The sequence below is a fragment of the Dama dama genome, chromosome 9, assembly GCF_033118175.1.
Source record: "Dama dama isolate Ldn47 chromosome 9, ASM3311817v1, whole genome shotgun sequence".
NCBI classification, from domain to species: domain Eukaryota; kingdom Metazoa; phylum Chordata; class Mammalia; order Artiodactyla; family Cervidae; genus Dama; species Dama dama.
In genome coordinates, this window is record NC_083689.1 from 23,536,308 (window position 1) to 23,554,467 (window position 18,160).

An 18,160-nucleotide genomic window follows, 5' to 3' on the forward strand; every position below is an offset into this window, starting at 1 on the left:
TAGACTCCCTAGACAGGAGCTGGAAAATGCTGATTGAAAAAAAAAAAAAAGACACCCAGACTCAGATCATGATCTCACCTGATGAAAGGGCGGGAGATGGCCAGAACGGTGCGGATGAACCAGGATGGGTGGACGATGATTAAGGACTTCAGGTTTTTCCGAAGTCTGTGTGGGGAGGCAGAGAGAGCAATATGGGCTCCCTGGGGGAAAAGCCCTGGGGAGGGAGCAGCTAACGGGTGTCACCCACTCTGTGAGCCCAGGCAGTGCTCTGGGGAGAAGACTGAGTCTTGGTTAAGCTAAGCCCACCCCCTCCACCCCTTGCAGAGTCTGCAGGTGGCAGAGCTGATGTCTGGCCCCAGAACCCGGCTCCCTCTTTAGATTCTGAGCATCTGACTGTGTGGCCATGTGCATGTGCGTGTAAGTCACTTCAGTCGTGTCCAGCTCTTTGTGACTCCATGGACTATAGTCCACTAGGCTCCTCTGTCCATGAAATTCTCCAGGCAAGAATATTGGATGGGGCTGCCATGCCCTCCTCCAGGGAATCTTCCCGACCCAGGGATTGAACCCACATCTTTTACATCTCCTGCATTGGCAGGTAGGTTCTTTACCACTAGCGCCACCTGGGAAGCCCTTGCGGGGCCACATCACCTCTCATTCCTGAAAGATTTTCTAGGGCCCCCAGTTCTAAGCACCTGTTACGGGCATGTTGAACTGCAGCCCTCTTTGTCTGGGAACAGGATCACTGCAGGGGTCATTAGCTAAGGTGAGATCATATCCCAGCAGGGCCTTCCCCCTAATCCACAATCACTGGGGTGTCCTTATAAAAGGGGGTATTTGCATACAGGCGTGCACAGGGGCTGTTCTCCCTCACAGCTCCAGAAGGAACCGACCTTGCAGACAACTTGACCAAGGACTTCTAACTTCCAGAACTAGGGGACGACACACTTCTGCTGTTTAAGCCACCCATTCTGGCGCTTTGTTATGGCCGCGCCAGCCTCGCCCTTTCAGAGTCGGAGGGACTTCAGTGCTCGGGTCCCGGGGCACACTGAGGCCGTCCCCCAGCCCCATCCACTCACCTCCTGTCGATCATCTGGTAGCACTTTTTCAGCCAGCCAATGCCTGGCATCCTCCGCCGGGGCGTGGCGCCGTTCAGGTACACGATCATGTAATCTTCCGCCACGAGGAGCTCCAGGCTGCTGATGACGTACCTGGTCACGGGGCACAGAGGACCGGGGACCCGGCAAGACTGGCTCAGAGTCAGGAAGCCCAGTTCCCCGGGACTAAGCCCTGTGGCCCCCGTTCTTTCTCTTTCCACCTGCCCTGGCTGTGTCACACCTGTTTAGGTGTCATTGGCTGTCCTGGCATGCTTAGCCGGATAGCAGGGGAGCGGAGCAGAGGACTCCCAAACACCCCCCAAGTCTGGGTCAGTGGGCACAATGATAGTAGTAGTTACTATCTTACTGAGGAGTTTTGTTTGTTTGTTTTTTAAATTGAGTCCCTTGGACTGCAAGGAGATGAAACCAGTCGATCCTAAAAGGAAATCAACCCTGAACATTCGTTGGAAGGACTGATGCTGAAGCTGAAGCTCCAGTACTTTGGCCACCTGATGGGAAGAGCCCACTCATTGGAGAATACCCTGATGCTGGGAAAGATTGAATGCAGGGGAAGGGGACCAACCACAGAGGATGAGATGGTTGGAGGGCATCACCAACTCAATGGACATGAATTTGAGCAAACTCCAGGAGACAGTGGAGAATGGGTAAGCGTGGTGCCCTGCAGTCCATGGAGTTGCAAAGAGTTGGACACAACTTAGCAACTAAACAACAATTTATTTGAGTGTTTACTAGGTGCCAAGTGATTTATCCTCTTGAACTCATCTAATGTCTCCATTAATTCTGGAATGTAAGCTTCAACAGCCCCAAATGCCCTTGGGGGACAGGTACCCACAAACAGTGGTCCACTGCACCTGACTTTAGGGACCTGGGGTCCATCCCAGCTGTGTCTCCCCCTAAGTGATTTCCAAGAATCCTCTCCTCTTTCAGCCTCCACTTCCCCATCTGTAAATTAGGGAAACTGGGCTCCCTGGTAAGTCAGGCCACTTTCTGATCTGACCGTCCATGGGTACTTCCTCTTCCTCTGGCCCACCTGGCACCCTTACCCCCTTGAGGAAGAAGGAAACCTTCATAATAATGAAAATTGGAGTGGTAACGATTTGCTCAGCTCTTACTGTCATCTGCCAACATTTTTTATTTTTTTTTGCCACACCAGGAGGCATATGGGATCTTAGTTCTCCGACCAGGAATCAGACCCATGGCCCTGCATTAAGAACCCGAGGAAGGCATGGTCTTAACCACTGGACACCAGTGGAGTCCCACCAGATGCTTTATGCTTAATTATCTGTCTCCATCCTAGCAAAACTGTACCTGTGTGTCCTTGGGCAAGTGACTTAACCTCTCTGTGCCTCAAGCATTGCAGCCACAGAATGGGAGGCAACTGTAACTACCCCACAGGGTCTTGTTGGGGATGGAACATGTTCTCACGTACAAAGCCCTTAGCACTGTGGCTACCACAGTGGGCATGCATGCTCAGTCACTTCAGTCGAGTCTGATTCTGTGCGACCCTATGGACTAGGGCCTGCCAGGCTGCTCTATCCATGGGATTCTCCGGCAAGAATACTGGAGTGGGTTGCCATGTCCTTCTCTAGGAGATCTTGCCAACCCAGGGATCAAACCCAGATCTCTTGTGTCTCCTGCATTGGCAGGTGGATTCTTTCCCGCTGAGCCACTGGGGAAGCCCACCCCATACATGCTCCATAAATGCTAGTGATGATGACAACAGCACCAGTGAGGCCCAGCAGGCGAGCAGAGGACTCAGATGCAGGTCTGCCCGTGGTCCAGCCCTTCCCTGGTGCCGGGCAGAACCACCCAATGTGGTCCTTGATGCCTGTCCTGCCCACTGGCTGGGAACCTCAGACCTGTGGGCAGCTGGGATGGAGTGGCCAGGTCACTTACAGGAAGAGGTTCTCCATGATGTAGTGGTAGTCGGGGGAGCTGCTGTCTGGGAGGAAGCAGGCAGCAAAGACGATAATGGCGTTGAGACCTTCGCCATAGTACCCTGCGGAGAGGCAGCTGGTGAGCATCCCTGGACAGGGCCGGGCAGAGCCCTCTCCCAGTTCTGAGTTGCCCTGTGCTCTGCCCCATGCGTGTGTCTCATAGCTGGCCGGCCCCCTCCCACCCACTGCCCATACTCAGAGGACATAGCTCTGAGCCCCAGCAGCCTGGCTACAGAAGCCAGAAAACACCTTCCATGGGGGGATACCAGCCACTGTCATGGGCACCTCTGGTGTGCCCCCAGGTGTCTAAGCCTTGCCCCCGTGTGAGTTTTATCCCTGCACACCTGGACACTACAGCTTAACATCCTCTGGCTCAGAAGAGACCGAGGTTCAGAGAGGACTGCTGCTGGGCCCTTCAGTTGTCGGAGCCGGGAAGGGGCCCTTGGGGCATGGTCTCACCTCCGTGGGTCACCACCCTCATGTAGGGCCGGATCATGTGTAGATCGATCCGGTGTTCCTGTTCCCCAATGATCACCGTCCTCCACAGACGCCCGTTGGCTGCGCTGCCATCCTCCGCTGAACCGTCCCCAAACAGATCCGCGCTGTCCCCGGGCATGTTCTTGGCGGCGGCCACGGGGGTGTCATCTGGAGGAGGGCAGCAGGGAGGGTGAGCAGGAGGGACGCCTGAATCTGGACATCTCGTCCCAGCCTCCCTCTCTGGGCTGCCTTGGCCACCCATGGCCACAGAGCCTCTTACTCTCCTCCCCAGGCCAGAGGAAGACCACTCATCTCACCATTTTTCTGGGTAGAAGAGCCCCTTTCTTGCTGTGTGAACTTGCACACATTTTCCCCCTCTATGGGCTTCTCGGGGGTTCTTAACCACTCTTGAAATTATCTGTCTCTTGCCCATCTGTCATCCTGCAATCTTCCCGCCTCAGAAAATAGCCTGACTGTTTTCCCAGCTGCTCAGGCCCCAAACCCAGCTACCATCTTAGACCTCTTTCCCCTTCATATTTCACATCCACCCAACAAATGCTGTGCCTCTGCTTCCATCCCCATGGACACCACCATTGCTACCTTTTTGAAAAGTACTTATGTGGTTGTGCCCTCTTAGTTGCAGCATGCAGGATCTTTAGTTGCAGCATGCAGAATCTAGTTTCCTGACCAGGGATCGAACCTGGGCCCCCTGCATTGGGAGCATGGGGTCTTAGCCACTGGACCACCAGGGAAATTCCCTGTTGCTATCTTTCTGACCTGTGTTCTTGCCTTGGAATATCAGCTCCAGTAATACCCACCCAGCAAGGCCAGTCCCGACAACCCTGCAGAAGAACCCTCCCCACCCTAGGAAGCCTGGTTCAGGGTGTCTTGGGCTGGGCACTATGGACATTTAGGGCCAGTCACTGTCTGTGCGGGGCGTCCCGGGCACTACAGGGTGTGGAGCAGCATCCCTGATCCCACCCCCTTGATGCCAGGATCCCCCCAGTTGTGACAACCACAGATGCCCCCAAATGTGGCCCAGTGTCCCGTGGGAGGGTTGAATTGCCTGAGTGAGCCCACCTGCCCTCTCCCATCACCTATTTCTCCCACAGCACCAGCGACCAGGTGCAATTACCTTGTATCCATTTGTTCTGTTACCCAGAGCCCGGCTTTCTGACTGCCCTGAGAGCAGGCAGGCACCATGTTTTCCCGACGGGTCCCTGCCCTCTCTACCCTACCCCCACACGGCAATCAAGACCCTCTCCACAGACACCTGTGGAATCAGGGGGCGGCCCCTCCTTCTGGTCTTGATCACCTTTGATCAAGTGAATTGGGTGAAAGACACGTCTCCCAGCAAAGTCCACAAGTCCACGAGAAAATGCACGTGGAGTCCCAGGGCCTGTTTTGGGAGTCTTGGGTTGGAAGCCCCACTCCAGGACTTCCCTGGTGAGCCAGTGGTTAAGACTCCATGCTTCCAATGCAGGGGGAACAAGTTCCATCCCTGGTCTGGGAACTAAAATGCTACACAGCGTGGCCAAAAAAGAACCCCCCAAAACAACAAAAGAAGCCCTGCCCACCTTGAACCTCTGGGGAGGGAGGAGGGGGGACTCTGGCAAGATGGCCCCAGAAGCCGAGAGGAGCACTGGGGTCCAATTTGGGGGTCGGGTAGATATGGTGAGTGACCAACCTTACCTTCCCACTCCAGCTCATTGCCGTTCCCCAGGAACTCCAGTGAGTCGGTCTCATCAGGGGTCTCAATGTCATCCACGTTGATGTCCAGGTCATCGGGGGTGTCCAGGAAGTCATCTGACAGCAGGGAGCCCTCACTCTGGTCCAGGGAAATGTTGATCTCAGGGGCCACCAGTGTCTTTCGCTTACGATGAGCCCCGTTGAAGTTCAGCGTGTTGGGAGGGGCTGTGGGGGAAAGGGAAAACGGAAAGTCAAAGCAAAACCAAATCAGTTGCTTGTTTTTTCTTCCCCTTCTCCTATTCCAGACCCTACAGAGATCTGCTCTGCCCTGCCGTGGGGAGTGCTTAGAAATCAGACAACATCCTTTCACAGCAGCGGTTAATGGAACCATCCAGCTAGGAGGTCAAGGGCAGACACTTGGACATTGGACAGTCCTGGGTTCAGAGCCTGACCTTGCTACCCACCAGCTCTGTGACCCTGCAGTCCCACCTTACTCTGAGCTTGATTCAGTTTTACCATCTGCAAAATGGGACTCACAGATGAGTCGAGTCAAGGTCAAATGATGACATGGAGATTAGACCCCAGGCAGCCTGGTCTCCAGATCGAGCTCCAGCCCTGCCAGTATCTGCGCCTTTTTTTCCTTCTGGCTAAGGCTTATGGAGAATGTCCGAGTTTTGCTTTTTGCCTTTCTGGGATGTGTGACTCTAACAGTTAACTTTTAGGGATCACATAACACAGGCCAGGCCCTCTGCCAAGCCCTAGCCCACGTTTTCATGTTCCGACTTCTCTAGACAGATATGTGTGCTCAGTCGTGTTTGACTGTTTTCCACCCCATGGACTGTAGCCTGCCAGGCTCCTCTATCCATGGGATTCTCCAGGCAAGAATACTGAAGTGGGTTGCCCTGCCCTCCTCCAGGGGATCTTCCCGACCCAGGGATCGAATCTGTGTCTCTGGTGTCTCCTGGATCTCCTGCATTGGCAGGGGGATTCTTTACTGCTGAGTCAGTTGCAGCCTTGCTACTGCCCCGTTGGACAGGTGAGTAAACTAAGGTACAGGGAGGCAGGATCTTCCCACGTCACTCTGAAGCCATGGGGGTGGATATTCCCCATGGTTTGGACCACTTCCTCCTAAAGACTCTTAGCCTGGACTCTGGTCTCCTTATAAAAGGTGGTTTCACCTCCTGGGCTACCCTCAAGGGGTTAAAACCATCTAACATCCCTTAGAGCAGAGCTAACCCCTCAGGCTTACGGGGTTTACAAGGGGAGGAGAGCCACCCCCTCCCCCAAAGGCAGCTCTGGGAAAAGAGGCTGACCTTCCAGAGACCCCAGAAATTCTCCCTGTTTCATTACATGGCCTTTGAAGACAAAATCAATAAACCAGTAGGAGAGTCCCTCACCAACTCAACGGACATGAGTCTGAGCAAACCCGAGAAGATCGTGAAGGACAGGGGATCCTGGTGTGCTGCAGTCCATGGAGTCGCAGAGAGTTGGACACGACTGAGCGACTGAACAACATCAAGGAGAATCTCACCCCTCTTTTATATTGGATGACATTCATAGATCCGTAATTAAATGGACCACAAGTTTCTTAAAGTATTTATTTTTATTTATGTATTTGACTGTGCTGGGTCTTACTTGCAGCATGTGGGATCTAGTTCCTTGACCAGGGATCAAACCTGTGTCCCCTGCATTGGGAGCTTGGAGTCAGCCACTGAACCACCAGGGAAATCCTTGGATTACCTTTTTTTTTTTTTTTTCATTTTGAATCTCATTTCTCTTTTTTCACTTTGAATCTCTCGATCCCTAAGCAACAGGTCAGACTGCTTCAAGAGACACTGCGGGATAGAAATATGCATTTTGGCAGAACATTATAAAAATGCAAGTTACAGACCTCCCTGGTGGTCTAATGGTTAGGAATCTGCCTGCTAATTCAGAAGACACAGGTTCAATCCTTGACCTGGGAAGATCCCACATGCCTCAGATCAACTAAGCCGGAGCACCACAATTACTGAGCCTGCACTCTAGAGCCTGTGCTCTGCAACGAGAGAAGCCCCTGCCATGAAAAGCCTGCATACTGCAAATAGAGGACCCCCGCGTGCTGCAACTAGAGAAAACCCTCGCACAGCAATGAAGGCCTAGCACAGCCAAAAATAAAGAAATAAATAAAATGAAAAAGAAAAGTAATAAAAAACCCCGTAAGTCACATTTACCGAGTGTCTGCTATGTGTGAGGCACTGGCATAATTTCCTGCTCTCACCATGACTTTGTGTGGTGGGAAATATTACCCATTTTACAGATGGGGACGTTGAGGTAGGGACCTTCCCAGGGATATGACCCCAGTCCTCTCAATTTACCCTGCGTTTTTCATGGGAAGTGTGTTGGGAGCAGTGAATCAGGCATGCTTGATTTAAAATACTGCTTAACCTGGTGGTCCAGTGCTTAAGAATCTGTCTTTCAGTGCAGGGAATTTTGTTTGATTCTGGCTTCCCTGGTGGCTCAGATGGTAAAGAACCTGCCCACAATGCAGGAGACCCAGGTTCAATCCCTGCGTCAGGAAGATCCCCTGGAGAAGGGCATGGCAACCCGCCCCAGCATTCTTGCCTGGAGAATTCCATGGAGAGAGGAGCCTGGCGGGCTGCAGTCTGTGGGGTCGCAAAGAGCTGGACATGACTGAGTGACTATTTTCATTCATTCATTCTTCCAGGAACTAAGATCCCACATGCCATGGAACAAATAAGCCTGTGCACCACACCTAAGACCCAACCCACCCAAAGAAATAAATATGTTAAAAAGAATACTGCTGCTTTTGCTGGTGGGGTCAGGTTGTGGATCCCAGCATGGTGACTGCAAGACTGAAAGTGCAGGGAACCTTCGAGGCAGTAATGTCAGCACGTGGACCCGGAGGAAAGGGCGCTGAACCAAAGAGGATGATTCTTCAGCCTTAAAACGTAATGGAATTTGCCTTTAAAAAAATCCAGTGGAATTTGCCCTGCCAAATTTCAGACTTGCTGGGACTCATGACCCCTTCATCCTTCCAGTTTCTCCCATTTGCAGTGGGAATATCTATTCTGTGCCTGTCTCACCTTTGTACTTTGGAAGCAGAGAAATTGCTTGATTTCATAGGTTCACAGTTGGAGAGGAATTTTGCCCCAGGATGAATCATACCTGAGTTCCCTGCCCTGACGCCCCCATACCTTGAACACTTCGACTGATTAAATGTGACCCACCCACACAATGACAGGCAATCTGCTTTATTCAAAGTGCATGAATTTAAATATAAATCTCATTTAGAAAACACCCTCAACAGAAGTATCTAGAATCATGTTTGATCATGTAGCTGGCTACCATGGGCCAATCAAGTGAATCTATACAATTAACGATCACATCCCCCATCTCAAGTTTCTTTAAAAAAATTTTTTAATTAATTAATTAATTAATTTGCTTATTTATTTTTGCCTGCACTGGGTCTTGTTGCTGCATGCAGGCTTTCTCTAGTTGCAGCAAGCAGGGACTACTCTCTAGTTGCGGTATGCAGGCTTCTCACTGAGGTGGCTTCTCTTGTTGCTGAGCACGGACTCTAGAGTGTGGGCTAGGTAGTTGTGGAGCATGGGTTTAGTTGCTCCACAGCATGTGGGATCTTCCCGGATCAGGGATTGAACCCTTGTCTTCTGCATTGGCAGGTGGATTCTTTACCACTGAGCCACCAGGGAGGTCCCTCAAGTTCCTTAACTTAATCCTGTCTGCAAAATTGCTTTTGCCACCTGAGGGAACATTCGTGGCTTCCTAGAATTAGAATCTGGATTCCTTCGGGGGCCATCATTGAGGCGGTCACACCTAGGAAGTGAGGTACTGTTACCACACACCCCTCGTTTTACGGAAGTGGGAAGTCGAGGCCCAGAGGGGAGAAGGGAGTCACCCAAGGTCACCCTGTAGGGATGTGACAACACTGGGCAGAGAATATATGCTCAGGTGGGAAAAATGGCTGGTACTCTAGGGTGACCAGCCATTCAGGTCCATAAAGTTTGACCCCAGAGAACTGGGACAACTTGATCCCCCTACCTGGCTCATGGGCATAGTATGCTACGGGGGTAGGCAGAGTTGGTACTCGCTGCTGTGTGACCTCAGGGATGTGGCTGTCCCTCTCTGAGCAGTCCTTCCCCTCTAGGGTGGGCTCTGTGATGGGCTGCATGGGGGAGATGCAGGCAGAGTGGGAACTCTCAGCAGGACTCTGCCAGGAGATGCCATCGAGGAGAACATGTGTTTGACGTAGGCCATCTGGCTGCCCTAGACCTCCTGTTTTCAAAGTCTAGGCCTTTGGGTCCTCAGACCCATGAGCCCTCTTGAGTGCTCAGGGCAGGAGAGCCCCCTGATTTTATGCCTGGCATTCCCCTGAGCACTTTACATAAATCATCTCATTTAATCCTTGTATACCCCTTCTGTGGAAGGCTCACTACCTGCATTTAGTACATAAGGAATTGGAGGCGCACAGAGGCTGAGCCACCAGTTCAAGGACACACAGCAACACCACACACTGACTTCACGATGGTGCCCACACACATCTCTGGGTCACCACCACAGTTGCTTCTCCCTACAGGCCTTGGAGCTGAACAACCCCCTGTTGTGACATTCCACCCAGGAGGCATGGCCTCTGACATTTCTACAGTTACAGTCCTGGGCAGAGCCCAGATCGTGTGCCCGTTTCTGCACACATGGAAACTTACAGGACGTGTCTTCTGTGGGGCTGCCAAGCAAGTCCATCCCCGTCTCTTCCGGGAGTGGCCTGCAGACCCAGCCGGGAGTGGACACCAGCCACCAGCCAACACAAGTCCAGCCGCAGAAGCGTGGAGTTCAGACAGAATGATAGCAACAGAATTTGTTTAGTTTTGGGAAATCATTGGGAGAAAATACATCTGTTCATGAGCATAGAAAATCACACACCATCAGCGCCAGAGGGCTCTCATCAGGACATCTAACAAATATTAAGCCTTTTTTTAATACTTTTTTTTTGATGTGGACCATTTGTTGGGCTTTCCTGGTGACTCAGATAGTAAAGAATCAGCCTGCAATGCGAGAGACCTGGGTTTGATCCTTGAGTCAGGAAGATCCCCTGGAGGAGGGCATGGAAACCCACTTCAGTATTCTTGCTTGGAGAATATCATGGATAGAGGAGCCTGGTAGGCTGCAGTTCATGGGCGGGGGGCAAAGAGTCAGACATGACTGAAGCCTCTAACATATTGAATTTGTTACAATATTGCTCCTTTTTGTTTTTTAAAAATTTTTTTTTTTTTTTTTTTTTTTTGCCACATGCGGGATCTTAGCTCTCCCACTAGGGATAGAACACTTGCCCTCTGCATTGGAAGGTGAACCAGGAAGTCCCATAAACCTTTTTTTTTTGGATAGTAAAAGCTGGGGCCCAGAGAAAAGGAGGGTCTCATCTATATTATATTTGGAATATAAGCAGCATTCTTCACGGGCTGACCCCACAGGGGTCTCCGATGAGCCAGAAATTGTCCAATAGACAAAGCAGACAACCGAGAGAGCTCTCCATGGCCCATGCTGGACAGGCCTGATCAACAAAACATATCATGAAGTATCGGCTGGTGATTCAAAGTACAAAATAAAACGTCCACGAGTCCATACAGAAGTAAGCAAGTGACTGAATAAACATGGGGAGAAGAGACAAAATTTTCTTGCACAGAAGAATTTCAAATAATGTATGTAAATTCTCTATCCCCAAGAAGATGGAGAGTAACTTCTCTGTAAGCATGAGTTGGGCACAGTGACTTCCTTCCAAAGGGGACAGTATGGGAAGAAGGGAGGCGTGACTCTACAGTGGAGACAGCTGACCAGCACGACCTCAGCCCGGGGATGCAGGTCAACACCAAGGAAGAGTCATGCTGATGACAGGCACCCCAAGATGATGGATGAGACGGCCCCTCACCTGTGTCCTCCTCTCCACACCCAGTGCCCCAGTGTCACCGTGAGAAAAACACCAGATAAACTCCCATAGAGGGAAGTTCTACAAAATCTCTGACCCCAGTCCTCCTCAAAGCTGTCAAGGGCATCAACAACAAGGAAAGTCTGTGATGGACCTCCCTGGAGGTCCAGTGGTTAAGACTTCACCTACCAATGCAGGGGGCGAGGGTTCGATCCCTGGTCAGGGGAGCTAAGATCCCACATGCCTCCTGGCTAGAAAACCAGAACTTAAAACAGAAGCAGTGTTGTAACAAATTCAATAAAGAATTTAAAAATGGTCTATATCAAAATTTTTTTTTCTTTTTTAAAGTCTGAGAAACAGTCACAGCCCAGAGAAACCTAAGGAGACATCATGACTAAATGTTACATGGGATCTTGGGTGGGATCCTAGGAAAGAAAAAGAATATTAGGAGAAAATTACTATGGATATCGCAATAAATTGTGGACTTTGGTTAATAATGACATATCAATACCAGTCTATTAATTTTAATATAAGTATCAGTCTCATGTAAGATGTTAATTATAGGAGGGGTGTGTTTGGAAGTTTTCTGTAATATTCTTGCAACTTTTCTGTAAATCTAAAGCTACTAAAAAGTAAAATTTTAAGAAGAGAAAGGCAGCCAGCTATGCATCTGTGCCCCTTTAATTGGTGGAGCACGAATTTGCAAAATAAGACCTGCTTTTCCTGGCAATGCCCAGACTGTCTTTTGGACCACAGCTCACTCTGCCTGATTCTGACCCACGTGCTCCGGCTCCTTTGCTCCCCAGGGAAATTCTCAGGCAGAAGGGTTTGCAGAGTGCACTGGGCTGTCAGGGGCTCCAGTGCAGGGCCTGCTGACTCAGGGAGGCACTGCAGCGGTAATTCATCTCTACAACTCAGCAGTGCCAGCTCAGCGAAACGGGGAGCTGTTTTGACGGAGGACAGTAGGGTTTTTTTTTTTTTCTTTTCGAATTGTGGTGCTGCAGAAGACTCTTGAGTCCCTTGTCAATCCTAGAGGAAATCAACCCTGAATATTCATTGGAAGGACTGATGCTGAAGCTGAAGCTCCAATACTTTGGCTGGCGAAGAGCCGGCTCATTGGAAAAGACCCTGATGCTGGGAAAGATTGAGGGCAAGAGGAGGAGGGGGTGACAGAGGAGGAGATGGTTGAATGGCATCAACTCAGTGGACATGAGCTTGAGCAAACTCTGGGAGAAAGTGAAGGACAGCCTGGTGTGCTGCAGTCCATGGGGTTGCAAAGAGTCAGACACGACTTAGTGGCTGAACAACAACAAGTACACATTTATTCCATCGCCTCTGTTCTTCGTAGGGCATGAGCTGGCACCCTCTGCAAGATGGAATCTAATCATGCTTCTTCCTCCACACCCTTCCCCCACCCCGCCCACCCTTCTCCCATTCACCATCCTTTGAATGTTCCTTGAGTAACCACTATCTTCCAGGAGTATTGGTGGGTCTTGGAGGTGAAGGATGACATGGGTGATGCCCTGCTCTCATGGAGGTCAAAAGTCACAACTATGCAGAGGTGCAAAGGAAATGAAGACACATATCCATGCAAAAACTCATACCTGAATGCTTACAGCAGCGTGATCACACTGGAGACAACCCAAATGTCTATCAAGTGATGAATGGATAAACAAAACATGGTCCATCCACAGACTGGAATATTATTCAGCTTCGAAAAGGAGAGAAGTGCTGACACCGACTACCATGTGGAGGGACCCTGAGGACAGGATGCTCAGTGAGAGAAGCCAGATGCAGAAGGACACACAGGGTGTGATTCCATTTATATGAGACATTGAGAACAGGCAAATCCACAGACACAGAGAGTGGGTTTGTGGTTGCCAGGGAAATGGGGAGTGACTGCTAATGGGAATGGTTTCCTTTTGGGGTGATGGTATGTTTTAGAACTAAATAGAGTTGATGGTTGCACAACAGATGAATTGTGCATTTAAGATGGCTATTTTTACATTATGGAAATTTCACCTCCATTTAAAAAAGCAAAAAACAAGGCATCTTTCTTTCAGGTTGAGATAAGACAACTCACATGCCCGTTTGATGAACACGTTGCTCTGTCCCTCTGGTCTGTAGCTGACACCCATGCTCTGAACATGGGGAGGGCAGCTGGTAATTCACGGATACGTCCAGGGTTCCAGAGGACAAGAGGCACACTGCCTCCTTGCAAGGTTACCCGAAATTGTGCTCCCAAATTGCAAACTGGCAGCTGATGAACCGCCGCTAGCTCTGTCCTGCCCACACAGCATTTCACAACATTTAAAACTCACTGTCAAATCAGAGATGAGACACAAAAAGTCTAGATTTCAGTCTTTTCTTGAATCAGATCTGCCATCCTTGTATGGTAACCACCACCAGGAGCTGACTGTCCGCCACCCCTGCTCACCTGGATGTTGGAATTTCCTTCTAGTTCCTTTTCTCATTGACTCTGCCTTCCCTGCACCCGTCAGTTTGAGGCTGAAGTCCTGTTGTGCTAGAATCAGCTAGAACCGTCATTTACCCCACGGCAGGACACTCCCTGTGTTGAAACATTGCCATCTTGGTGAAATGCATCACCTTATTTGCTCCTCACAGCATGCCTACGAGGCAGGGAGAAGACTTTCACAGAGGAGGAAACCAAGGTTAAACCAGGGAGAGCGGGAGGGCTGAGCCGTTTATAGTGGCTGAGCTGAGCCCAGTCACTGCCCACTACTGCCCCCTTGTGCCCAGTCTGCACACGTCCACCAGCCCCTCAGGTCCACAGTGCTACAGCTTTCAAGGCCAAGTGTGGCTCAGTTCCTAAGTTGCATCTGACTCTTTGCGACCTTATGGGCTGCAGCACGCCAGGCTTCCCTATCCTTCACCGGCTCCTGGAGCTTGCTCAAACTCATGTCCATCAAGTTGGTGATGCCATCCAACCATCTCACCTTTTTCTCTTCCTGCCCTCAATCTTTCCCAGCATCAGGGTCTTTTCCAATGAGTCAGCTCTTCACATCACAGGGCCATAGTACTGGGGTTAATTCCCCAAGCATCAGAAAGATCTCCGCTTCTGCAGACCTGAAACCCCTTCACGAACTCCAAGTGGATCCAGATGGCTGGATCCATGTAGCACCTGCTTTCTGTCTGTGTTGGGGAACCCACGTGAAAAGTGGGGTCCCCCGGCTCCACCAGGTGTACGGTGTGGCTTTATCCTTCTGGCATGGGTTGGCTTGCATCCCCTCAAAACGTAACTCAGGTCTGAACTCCCAGTACCTAGGAATGTGACCTACTTGGAATAGTTGCAGACATCGTTAAGTTAAGATGAAGTCATACGAGACTCACTGGTGGGCTCCCAAGAAGAGGGAAGTTTGGACACATGCACAGAGGAGAGGGCCATGGGAAGATGGAGGCAGACGCAAAATCAAAACTACAATGAGGTACCAACTCACACTGGTCCGAATGGCCATCATCAAAAAGTCTGCAAACAATACATGCTGGAGAAGGTGTGGAGGAAAGGGCACCCTCCTACAGTGTTGGTGAGAATGTAAATTGGTGAGGTCACTATGAGAACGGTATGGCAGTTCCTTCAAAAACTAAAAATAGAGTCACCCTATGATCCAGCAATCCTACTCCTGGGCATATCTCCAGAGAAAACCAAAATTCGAAAAGATATATACCCCCTGATGTTCACTGCAGCACTGTTTACAGTGGCTAAGACATGGAAGCAACCTAAATGCCCACTGATGGATGAGTGGATGAAGAAGATGTGGGACATATAGACCACGGAATATTACAGCCATGAAAAGAACAAAATGATGCCATTCGCAGCAACAAGGATATACCTTGAGATTGTCATACTGAGTGAAGTAAGTCAGGCAGAGAAAGACAAATATCATGATATTGCTTATATGTGGAATCTAAAAAAATGGTACAAATGAACTTATTTACAAAACAGAAAGAGTTACAGATGTAGAAGATAAACTTATGGTTATGAGAGAGTAAGTAGGGGGATAAATAGAAAGATTAAGATGGACATATACACACTTTGCTGCTGTTGTTCGGTCGCTAAGGCAAGTCTGACTTTTGTGACTCCATGGACTGCAGCCCACCAGGCCTCCCTGTCCCTCACTATCTCCGGGGGTTTGCCCAAGTTCATGTCCATTGAACCAGTGATGCTATCCAACCATACACACTACTTTACATAAAATAGATAACTAATAAGGACCTATTGTATAGCACAGGCAACCCTACTCAGTGCTCTGTAATGACCTATATGGGAACAGAATCCAAACAAGAGTGGCTACACGTATATGTATATAACTGACTCACTTTGCTGTATGCCTGAAACTACACAATGTTGGGAACCAACTATACGCCAACATTTTTTAAAAAACTAAAAAATAAAACACAAGCTTAAAAAAACAGATGGAGGCAAGGAGTGATGCATCTACAAGCCAAAGAACAAGGATGGCCAACCACCACCCGAAGCAGGAAGAGGCAGCGAGGGTCTTTCCCTAGCACCTTCAGAGGGAGCATGGCCCTGCTGACACCTTGCTTTTGGATGTTTAGCCTCCAGAACTGTGAGAGAAAATGTCTCCTGTTTTAAGCCAGCTTGTGGTACTTTATTAAAGCACTATCCAAATTTCCCTCCTGGGAATTCCTTCTGGACATGACGTCTGTGAACCCTCCAACCTGACACCTATGATCTAACCAGGCTCACTTACATACTGCAGTCCCTACCATGCAAAGATCCTCTCTGCCCCAATGCCTTTGCACATCCTGCCCCTGCTGACTAGAGGGGCCACTTCCTGCTTTCTTTGCCCAGTGAAACTGCCTAGCTTTTGAGGCTGGGTCAGTGTCCTCCAGAAGACCCTGTCTGAATCTGACCTCCACCTCACCCCTGCATTCTGCCTCTTCCTCTCTTGCTTTGGTGAGTCACAGGCCTGGCCCTGGAAGAAGCAGCCCTCAGCAAGGGTCTGTTGAAGGAAAGATTAAGTCAGGGCACATTTTGCAAGTGGTGGGGAAAGGCCAAAATCAAGAAATACCTGTCACTCAGAATCAGCTGATATTGCAATAGTTCTGGCTTCAGAGGTGGCCCCTAGACCTAGTTCTATGCTCAGGTCCTAGACTCTGTCTTAATGTTACTCATGGTGTGAAAGAAAGGAATTGGGAATAAACTGTGGGCCCCAGGACCTTTGAATATGCCTCCTGCTTCCCAAGGGGCTTCCCAGGTGGCTCAGTGGTGAAAGAATCTGCCTGCCAATGCAGGAGACACAGGTTTGATCCCTGGTTTGGGAAGATGGCCAGAAAAGGGGATGGCAACCCACTCCAGTATTATTGCCTGGAAAATCCCATGGACCGAGGAGCCTGGTGGATTATAGTCCACAGGGTCACAAAGAGTTGGACACGGCTGAGCACTGCTTCCCAAACAGTGCTCCAGGGCTTCAATGGCCTTCAGATTGGCCACGCTGCCTCAGTTGCCCCTCCAGGGCTTCTCAGCTTCTGCTTCTGCCTGATCCACAGCCACCTCTGATGCAGGGTAACAGCAAAAACTCTTTCTGAGCATTAAGTAGGCTTTTCAGAGGTTCAAAGCTGGACTAGCAGCTCCAGGGCTTATAATAGGACTCTTGCAAACCTAAGTCAAGGGAACTGCAGAGAGGCCTTCAAAAATTATAGGCAACTTTGGTGGTTTCAGACACTCAGATAAATCTACCCTCTTCTGCACTTTCTGACACCTTTTTCCACTTATGTTATTCTGGTCTCCCCCAGCACCATCACCTCTTGGCTGGATCAGAAAGCCTTGTGGAGGAACTTCCCTGGTGGTCCAGTGGCTAACACTCCACACTCCCAGTGCAGGAGGCCTGTGTTCAATCCCTGGTCAGGGAATTAGATCCCACATGCCGCAACTACAGATCTAACCACAACTGAGACCTAGCAAGGTAAAGAAATACTTTTAAAAAAGAAAGCCTGGGGTTGAGAGCAGAATCACAGACCTCCCAGCCCTTGCTCCCCATCCCCCATTTCACCCCGGCCAGTCACGCTGGCTCAGCAGATGCAAACAGGATGTTCTGGACCTAAAGGTGTTCTCCCAATGCCCAATATGACTGTGTTTGGAGACAGGGTCTTTAGGAGGCAACTGAGATTGAAGGAGGTCAAAAGTGTGTAGCCCTGGGACCTCTCTGGTGGCCCAGTGGTTGGGACTCCACCCTTCCACTGCAGGAGGTGGGGGTTCGATCTCTGGTTGGGGAACTAAGATCCCACATGAGCAGTCCAAAAAAAAAAATGTGTGGGGCCCTGATCCCTTAGGACTGTGGCCTTACAAGAGGAGGGAGATCCACGAGAAAGCTCTCTCTCCACCACTGAGAACAGAGGAAACGCCATGTCGCAAGAAGCCAGGAAGAGAGCCCTCACCAGAAGCCAGCCCTGCTGGCACCATGATCTCAGACACCCAGCCTCCAGAGCTGTGCAAGAATAAACACTTGCTGTTGAAGCTGCCCTGTGTGCCGTATTCTGTTGTGACAGCCCAGCATCACTGGAGAGTAGGAAAGAGAAACAGCAGAGTGGGTGGGGGACAGTGGACGCTCAGGGCGCCCCATCACTTCCTGCCCTAAACCCACGGCTCCGGCCTGACAGTTTTTAGGACTGCTGAGCTGGACAACATGAAATCTCTGCTGTGTGTGTGTTGAGCTAGGAGAGGGAGCATGCTTGGCCTCCCTGTGCAGGGATGGGTACATACAGACAGAGACTGAGCATAGGTAGACAGACAGATAACAGACAGACAGACAGACACAGAGACAGTGAGAGAAGGGGAAGAGGGAACAATAAAGGAAGTATCAATAAAATCTTAAGAGTCAGCAAATCTGGGTAAAAGTTTACAGATATTGCTTACACCATTCTTATAATTTTTATTTTCTAAGCTTGGGACTATGTCAGAATAAAAAGTTACAAGGGAGAGGGACAAATCGGGAGATTGGAATTGACATATACAAACTGTG

General features: G+C 50.0%; 1 protein-coding gene across 1 annotated transcript in view; it reads right to left on the minus strand.

The window, feature by feature from the left end:
- ATCAY (ATCAY kinesin light chain interacting caytaxin) overlaps window positions 1-18,160 on the minus strand; it is a 39,940-nt gene that overhangs the window by 12,730 nt on the left and 9,050 nt on the right. The window contains exons 3-8 of the mRNA XM_061150676.1: window positions 9,940-9,998; window positions 5,222-5,443; window positions 3,512-3,697; window positions 3,012-3,114; window positions 1,077-1,208; window positions 79-165 (exon numbers count right to left, since the gene is read on the minus strand). Coding sequence (XP_061006659.1) covers window positions 79-165; window positions 1,077-1,208; window positions 3,012-3,114; window positions 3,512-3,697; window positions 5,222-5,443; window positions 9,940-9,998 — 789 coding nt within the window. The remainder of the gene's footprint in view (window positions 1-78; window positions 166-1,076; window positions 1,209-3,011; window positions 3,115-3,511; window positions 3,698-5,221; window positions 5,444-9,939; window positions 9,999-18,160) is intronic.